At 37.9% G+C, this 9,332-nt stretch overlaps 1 protein-coding gene across 1 annotated transcript; it reads right to left on the bottom strand.

Annotated features, from left to right (window-relative positions):
• Nucleotides 1-7,268: 7,268 nt before the first annotated feature.
• LOC147896224 (expansin-A4-like) lies at nt 7,269-8,944 on the bottom strand. The gene is made up of 3 exons (XM_087383038.1): nt 8,806-8,944; nt 8,393-8,690; nt 7,269-7,575 (listed from the first exon to the last, which is right to left on the bottom strand). Exons 1-3 carry the CDS (start codon nt 8,942-8,944, stop codon nt 7,269-7,271), a joined length of 744 nt encoding a protein of 247 aa, XP_087239164.1.
• Between the last annotated feature and the right edge of the window lie 388 nt (nt 8,945-9,332).

The raw sequence follows: 9,332 nt of genomic DNA, 5'->3' as shown, positions 1-9,332 counted from the left end.
TGATGATGCCCTCTTTGATAATTATGGCTCGCAGGGTTATGAAAAAAGGCCACTATGACAATACTTAGCGGTATGAACTCTCTATTTCTCAACTAAATACAATTTTTAAAATAAGATTTAAATTTAAAGATAATGAATCTAATCTCTCATATTTGTTTACAGGCAATAGAGGGAGAAGAAATGGATGAAGTCAATACGGAGGCACTCCCTTCTACTTCAACAATGCAACCACCTCTAAATTTGATTGAAAAATCAAATTTAGCTGCATTAGATAAAATGGAGAGCTCATTTCAAGTTAAGATCGTTTTGAAACGAGAACCTCAGTATTTAAGCTTTGGTAGAGAGGAGGTTTCAATCCTCTCCAATCCTTTAAAAGAGGTTAATGACAATGTTATCTTGGCCATTCTCAGGTAATGTTTATTTATTTATTGCTACTTCAATAAGCTAACATTTGTTTATTTATTCACAGTTCAGTTATATATCAGTTTCCTAGTGCAGAATGCAAATCAATTCTATGAGCTAATGTTTGTTTATTTCTTGGTGCAGAGTGTAGTTATTTCTCAGCTTCCTAGTACAGTGCAGCATCGTGTCTACATGCTCGATGCTCTCCTTTCTTCTATTCTTAGCTCTCCTCAAAAGACTATAGAAGATGTTTGTACCTGGTTAAGCCCTTTGAATTTAGATGGGGTGCGAGTCATCTTAATGCCTTATCATGAGGCGTAAGTATCAACTCTAACCTTATTTTTACTATTTCTTTGGCAAGTTTGTGTAAAACAATAATCATTTTTATTCTGGTCGTGTAGCTCACATTGGAGTCTGATCTTCTGGGACCTTGAACTCAACCATTTATGGTTTGTGAATTCAATAGAGGGCTATCATGCCAACTCCCCAAGGTAATTATTCTCTTAATATTTTTGATACTTTCTTATTTTGTATCTTATGATCATGACATATTAATATATTTCATATGTCATGGTGGACAGTGCTGCATATCGGCTAGTATCTGCTGTCAGAACAACCACGGAGCAACAAGATCAAGTAGAATTCAAAAGACGTCTGCCAGTGGAGCAAAAAGATGGACACAGCTGTGGATGGAGAGTTGCCTACAACTGCATGTTGTTTCTTAGAGAGATTTTTGATTTGGAGTTACCAGTCAAAATGGAATCATATATAGGAGCTAGTTTGCTAGCATTTCAGGCTGAGAGTATTCAGCATCTAATTACTACCATTGGGAAACAACATGAAAATATGACTACATTGCAGCATGTATAAAACCTTATCTTTATACTTGTATACTTGTTCCAGCCTTTAATTGGGATCCTTTAATTGGGATGTATAAATCTCATAACTTTTTTATATTTTCTTCCAAAAGGAGAAGAGAATGAGTTTAATGAAAGCATGCTATCTTTATACTTTTATAATTATTTAAACCATTAATTTTATTTGGGATGTGTAAATCTCATAACTTGTCTAATGAAAGCATGCTATCTTTATACTTCTATGATTATTTAAACCATTATTTTTATTTGGGATGTGTAAATCCCATAACTTTTTAAATTTTTCATCCAAGAGAAGGAGAGACTCACTCTAATGAAAGCGTGTATGAAACCTTTTTAAATTTTTGCTCCAAGCAGAGGAGAGACTTACACTAATGAAAGCATGTATGAAACCTTATCTACTTGTTTAAGCCTTTATTTGGGATGTGTACATCGCATAACTTTTTTATATTTTTATGGCAGAAGGAGGATGTGGAGGACATAGCAAGTGAAGAAGAATACGATGTAGACTACTCCCTCAATAAGATGAGTCATAAAAATATGAATCTATTGGAGCAGATTGGAAGTTCATTCACTGCTATGTTGTTAATTCGACAACAACCTCATTTTTTTGAATTTGGTGAAGAAGAGATTTCAATCCTCTTGAATCCTAAGAATGAGGTTAATGTCAAAGTCATTACAACCATCCTCACGTTTGATGCAGCCTTTTCCTTGGCTTTATACTTTGCTTATTTTGATTAAACCCAAGAAGCTAATACTTTTTTTTTTTAAATAGTAATGTTATAGCAAATTTTCCGCAAAATATACAAAGCGTTTCATATATGCTCGATCCTCGTATTTCGGAAGTGCTTAGCAACAAAGAAGAAACCATAGAGAATGTTTGCAAGTGGTTGAAGCACATTCCTATGAATGACGCACGAGTTATTTTTACAGCAAATTATGAGAAGTAAGCATCAAACCCTACTTGTTTTTTCTATTGCATTGCTAGAATTGTCTCAAACACAGTAATTATTCTTATTCTTTATTGATAATGCAGCTCACATTGGAGTCTGGTAGTCGTGGACATCCTTGCGAAGAAGTGCTTCTTTGCAAACTCAATGACATCCATCCATGGCAATGTGTTAGAGTAAGTATAGACTACACTTGTTGTCACTTCTTGACATGTAGATTGATATGCAATGCACATATTCACTGTTGTTATATGTTTTGATATGCAGATCAGCTCAAAAATTAGTAGATGCTATCGACATAGTAATGCGGCAATGTGACTTGGCACAACAAATAGAGTATATAACATGTCAGGTATCACATCAAGATAATAGCCACATCTATAATTGTGGATGGAGGGTGGGCTACAATTGCTTTTTGGTACTTGGTCAAATTTTTGAGATGCAAAATGACACCACACTATCAACATATACGGATTTGCATCTCTATGCATTTATAACATGTACCATTCGAGCAATCATTGATTGCGAAATGAATGCCATCAAAGAGTCAAAGAGGATAGATGACCTCAACTCTACAAACATGGCTTCATTAAAAGACTTGGGAAGCTCTTTTAATGTTAGGGTTATGATTCAACATAGACCTCAGTATCTTGAATTTGGGGGAGAAGAGATTTCAATTCTCTCTAGAGCTTCAAATGAGGTCAATAACAACGTTATGATGGCCATTCTCAAGTTTGATACAAACTTTTTCTCTACTTGATAATTCAATATTTTGATTTAATCTAATAAGCTAATAAGCTAATATTCATTTATTTTGATTAAATCTAATAAGCTAATATTCATTTATTTGTTGGTGCAGTATAGTTATCTTACGATTTGGTAGAGTCGTACAAAATCGTGCGTATATGTTGGATTCCCTCCTTTCTCCTATACTTAGCGATAGCAGAAAGACAATAGCCGATGTTTGTAAATTATTACAGCCTTTACATTTACATGGCGTGCGAGTCCTATTTATGGCATATCATGAGATGTAAGTATCATGGCAACCTTTATTTTCATCTTATACTGGCAACATTGTATTAAATAATAATGATTCTTAATTATTCGTGTAGGGAACATTGGAGTCTGGTGGTTTGGAACCTTGAAGACAACTATTGTTGGTTTGTTAACTCGATTGCAGGCTTTCATGGCTCAGTGCAAACGTAAGTATTCTATTAATCTGTTGTTACTTCTATATTATGTACCTTATGTGATAGATACACTAAGTTTTTTTAATATGTCACGATGAGCAGGTCGATTGAGAAGTTGGTATCTGCTATCAGAGAAATAGGACAGTACAAAGACTCGGTAGACTTCCAAAAGCGTTTAGTAGTAGAGCACGAAGATGGGCATAGTTGTGGGTGGAGAGTTGCCTACAACTGCATGTTGATTTTCAAAGAAATTTTCTCACTTAAGCCACAGATCTTATCGGAAGACTCTTTGGAGCTCAAATATTCAGAGGAGGATATACAATTGTTTAGGGCTGAAATCATTCGAGACCTAATTGCTGCCATTAGAATACAACGTGCAACTGAAGCAATACCAGAGCTTCCCTTTAAGGAAGAGGAGACTGAGTCTACTATGAAAGCACTGCATACTACAGAAGAAGTAGAGACCCAATGTACACCTACAGCACCACAGCCTCCACTGGAAGCATCAGAAGAGTAACCACTACCTCTGCTTAAGAGGATACTGAGTCTACTCCGAAAGCACTACATACTACAGAAGAAGTAGAGACCGAGTGTACATCTACAGCACCACAGCCTCCATTGGAAGCATCCGAAGAGTTGCCAGAGTCTCCACTAGAAGCATCACAAGAGTTGTGATGCATGTATGATGTTGTGTTTGTAGTTTTTATGATTATACACCAATTTGTGACTTATTACTTAAGTGGCATAATCATGATATTTATATAATTTCTTTATGCACACAATTTTATGATATGAATGTGTGATGATGTGATTATTTGGAAATAAATCCTTGTGTGATGAGAATTTTGATATGAATATGTGATGATGTAATATTTGTAATATATTTATTTCATGCACACAATTTTATGATATGAATGTGTGATGATGTGATTATTTGAAAATAAATCCTTGTGTGATGAGAATTTTGATATGAATATGTGATGATGTAATATTTGTAATATATTTCTTCATGCACACAATTTCATGATATGAATGTGTGATGATGTGATTATTTGGAAATAAATCCTTGTGTGATGAGAATTTTATTCAGTTGGACAGTCTCCACTCACTTAAAGTAGAGCATTCGCAATGCTTCTCTCACTTTATTCCAACCCTTATCCTTATCATCTCCACTCACTTAAAGTAGAGCATTCAATCTCCACTCGCTTTATTCCAACCCTTATCATAGTGAACACATCGTGCCACTCACTTTATTCCAACCCTTATCCTTATCGTAGTGAACACATCGTGCCTTAGTGCACTTGTATTCTTCCATCCTAGTCCTTCCACAAACACTCTCTTATTTCTTACATCCTAATCCTAGTCCTTCTGAGTAACTTGTATTCTTCTATCCTAGTCCTTCCGCAAACACTCTCAGAGTCTTCTTTCATCCATCCTGATAACCAAGTATTCTTCTATCCTAGTTCTTCCACAAACACTCTCTTCTTTCATCCATCCTAGTGCTTCTCATTAACTTGTATTCTTCTATCCTAGTCCTTCCGCAAACACTCTCAGAGTCTTCTTTCATCCATCCTGATAACCAAGTATTCTTCTATCCTAGTTCTTCCGCAGACACTCTCTTCTTTCTTGCATCCTAGTGCTTCTCATTAACTTGTATTCTTCTTGTATTCTTCTATCCTAGTCCTTCCGCACACACTCTCAGAGTCTTCTTTCATCCATCTTGATAACCAAGTATTCTTCTATCCTAGTTCTTCCGCAGACACTCTCTTCTTTCTCGCATCGTAGTCCATCTCCCTTTCTTTATCATCTCCCCACCCATGGATGTCCTTGGCATTGTCGAAGACGTGGAGTTCGGAATTAACAATCTCAAAGAATGGATTGCTGACCAAGGAGCACAGAGAGAGGCCAGAATTCGACAAGGTTCTCCTTTGACACACATGGAGAGAGAGGAATTTGCTGCACAAAGGCACGCAGAGAGGGAGGAGACTCTCAAGATAGCAGACAGTGAAAGACTTCTAAGACGTATGATAAAAGCACGACAAGATCTATTAGACTTCTTAAGTAACCTGCGTTATCGCAGCTCTCGTCATGGGCGATTTGATGCGGATGCTGAGAGAACAATAAGAGCCTCTCAGAGAAATTATAAAGAAACAATTTGTGATTGCTTAAACTTCTTCTTCACATGTAATTATGTTGAGGATACAGCTGTGGAGGCAGTGAAGGATTGGGTTGTTGAGAAGATAAGAGAGACCAATGATGAGATCTTCTAGACTTAGATAAGAGAGACTGTATTAAGGTGTTTTTTGACACCATATGGCTTTGTATTAAGGTGTTTTTTGACACCATATGGCTTTGTATTAAGGTGTTTTTTGACACCATATGGCTTTGTATTAAGGTGTTTTTTCACACCATATGGCTTTGAGTAATATGATCTACTTCTTGTACAAATGTGATGTTAAGATGATGTTAAGAGAGACTGTATTAAGGTGTTTTTTGACACCATATGGCTTTGAGTAATATGATCTACTTCTTTACAAATGTGATGTGCTCTTTTTGAAATGTACTCTAGTTTTCATAACATGTCACGCCATTTTTTCTAATTTGATTTTTTAAAATCTTACTTTTTTGTCTCTTTTAACAATGTGATGTACTCTATTTTTAACATCTCACGTCATTTTTTCTAATTTGATTTTTTTAAATCTTCCTTTTTGACTCAATGTTTTGTTTTATAAGAGCCTCTTTTTTTGAAATGTTTTATCCAGAATTATCTCACAAAATGAATTTGGACAGTGCAAGAGTCCAAAATTAATGAAATAGGTGTTATATTCTTCTGCTAAATTCCATGGCTTCACAATTTCATTACGCTTTCATAAAGCAAAGAGTTTGATGGCAGTATACTTTGAAAAACAAGGCTATGGTGAGATTATTTATGGCATCCTGATAGAGAAGCTTAACTGATCGTGGAGGTAGCTAGAAAATGATTGAGAGAAAGACATGGCTTGTAGGAGCATTGAATGCAAAATCTCATGAGATATGGTATTGAATATAGAAGAATGTCTTTATTCTTTCATCCTCTGACATCTTTACAATACTTGTGAGTATTTTATTATTTTCCCATATTTCAGACTCACAAAAAAAGAAGAAATTGTGAATTTCTCTCAAGGCCCCAAAATGAGCTCCCTTTTTTCCAAATGCTGGTTGATGATCCGTTGGCATAGATAAATTTACAAGAAGGTCTTTGAAAGAGACAAAAACTCATTTACACAACATTGAATGTTATTTCTAATGGAACCAAGCTTTAGGAAATTCTTAGAAAAAGAAAAAATTTATTTGCTAGAAAAACATGGGTTGCTCGAGCCATGTAAACTCATGGATTAGTAGCTAACGATTTGTAGCACAACCGCACTTGTGTGCATGAAAAATGAGTTAGGTGCACAACCAACTCTCCACAACAAAGGCTGTTCGGAGCAAGGCAAAATGGCTAGAGATCTGTGAGTAGAACTACATTATGATATTAATATACAAAATACATGGACCTACCTACACTAAATGACATGATTGGCTTAGGGAGACATTAGCAATGTAACAATTTCAAAGCCCAAGGTAGGTTGCAACTTTGATTAGTAAAGCAAGATAGCTAGAGATTGATTCAATATGTTTGAAGATTGCATATTCTAATTGAACTTTATAATTGAGATTAAGGGCACCATGTTTAATTTGTAATTTCTTGAAGCGAAATAGTTGGAAGTGTTGAAGATTAAGAGCATCGTGTATAATTTGTCATGCCTTTGTAATTTCTTGAAGCAAAAGAGTTGGAAGTGTTGAAATCATATGTGATTTTAGCTTTTAAGCTATGGAAATTGATTTCCTGAAAAAGTCTGTCCAAATTGCCAACTCACCCCAGCTACATTGTAGCTTACACAAACTTGCCTATTGCTTGTTACCACAGCGAAAGATAGGCTTTGGCCCACTAAGTTAGTTGTACATTCCCAATTTTGGCCCCAATTTCTCGTCATATCAATCCATCCTGTATAGGATCCCTTGATCTTCACTGCTTGCACATCTCCAGCTCCACCCACGTTGGTAATTAGCACAAGATTGAAGGAGGGATTTCCATTAATGGTAAACTGAATCCCACCGACTTTGGCACATTTGACCCTGTGCAAGTGTGAATTTTTTGCAATCAAGACTAAATCAACAAATCTCATTGAGTTATATGCAAATCTTGGTGGCTTTTACTAAGGATGCGGACACATCTGACTCTCTCCATACACACATGCATGAGCTTCTACATGTGCACAAAAGATAATGCACGTGCATGCAGATGGTATGCCAAAGATGATGAGCACAACTCCTACATACTCTCTCTCTCTCTCTCGTACACACACACACGCATACTTTTTTTGGTGAAATTATACACGCACACACACATACTTTGTTTTGTGGGTGAAATCTCTCTCTCTCTCTCTCTCTCTCTCTCTCGCTCTCTCTCTCACACACACTCACACACGGATGCCAGATACACGCTTTCTTTTTGTGATACACGCAAATACACACACGCACGTGTACATGAAGTAGATGCTTGTGTATGTCATGCATATGTGTGCACACCTCCAAGAGTGGAGCAAGTGTCTTTTGTGGAATCTGTCTCTCTCTTTCTCTCTCTCTCTCACACACACACTTTTTTTTAAAGTCTCTCTCTCTCACACACACACACACACGCACGCGCGCACGCACACACACTCACTTACACTTTTTTTTTGGGTTCTCTCTCTCTCACTCACTCACTCTCTCTCTCTCTCTCTCGCCTCTCAATCTAAGTGCTTCAATGGAGATGATAGGAGCAAAGCACAAACTCAGCACACTTGACGGAGAGGGGGAGAGAAAGAGAGCGCGCGAGAGCGAGCGAGCGAGAGAGAGGCAGCAGCAGTAGAAGACGAAGACAACACTGTAATGGTGGTGAGAACAGTCGAACCTTCGAAATTTGACAGGCACAATGCCTGCTACTGCCTGAGCAATCTGCACAAACGATGGCTCCGCCATGTCGAAATGCCTCAGCGGTGGATTGCACCATCCATCCCAGCTTGCACTCGGACAGAAGTTCGTGGCTGTTACAGTTACACTTCCACCATTGCAATATCCGCTTGCTCCAGAGCACTTGATCTGAAAGCACGCTCCGCATGCTGCACCGTCCTCGAAAAGAGCGGCGCTTAACGCAGTTGTAGCAGTGCCATATCCCGTGCTGTAGAGGTCGCCGTATCCACATGCACCTCCTACACCATTTGATCAGTCAATTTTAATGCGAGGGTTATTGCATACATGGAGGCGAAAGAAACTATCTCTATTCCAGAAATGCACCACCAGTACTCGGACTTCAGAGCCACTCACCCATAGTGCCAGAGGCATCGCTCCCGCCATAAAATGTTGCATGCGCCTTCTTCCACCTCAGGGACGGGCTGTATACTCCTGCGCTCTTTCTTAGAAGCACTGACAGGAAAACCACAAGCGCGAGCTTGTAGACAGCCATTCTCTGGAGTTACAGCGTCAAAAAGGTCATGTGCAAGACGACACTTAAAGCTCAAATTTCTTCCCACGTCGCTATGTTTCTGGCGGGACGATGATCCCAAATAGGTAATATAGGAAGATGTGAAGCAGAACGTGGCTCCAATCGCAATTCATGAAAGGCGCAACCTCTACAAAGAAAGGCGGATCTTGTCGCCCAGATCTTCAAGCTTTTTCGTCCTAGACTGTGTAACATATACCAGCATGTCGTCTCCTCAGCCGACCCCGGTTCTCTGAAATGATCAGATTCTTGAAGTGCTAAATTCAATCCCTTTTACTAGCACCAAAGTCGGCATGTCTCCAAGCCCAAGCCACCGGGATCGATCGCCAAGAGAGTCTGTGGTATTTTTCCT

The sequence above is a fragment of the Dipteris shenzhenensis genome, chromosome 12 (genome assembly GCF_047967505.1).
Source record: "Dipteris shenzhenensis isolate YYH24624 ecotype China chromosome 12, Dip_SZ_1.0, whole genome shotgun sequence".
Classification (NCBI taxonomy): Eukaryota; Viridiplantae; Streptophyta; class Polypodiopsida; order Gleicheniales; family Dipteridaceae; genus Dipteris; species Dipteris shenzhenensis.
The sequence above is the reverse complement of the archived record's forward strand: the minus strand, read 5'-3'. Positions and strand labels throughout refer to the sequence as shown.

Coding starts and splice junctions, on each gene's coding strand:
- LOC147896224 (XM_087383038.1), bottom strand. CDS start 8,944: ATGGCTGTCTACAAGCTCGCGCTTGTGGTTTTCCTGTCAGTGCTTCTA. Junction 8,691..8,805: donor CGATGCCTCTGGCACTATGG/GTGAGTGGCTCT, acceptor CAAATGGTGTAG/GAGGTGCATGTGGATACGGC. Junction 7,576..8,392: donor GTGCCTGTCAAATTTCGAAG/GTTCGACTGTTC, acceptor ACACTTGCACAG/GGTCAAATGTGCCAAAGTCG.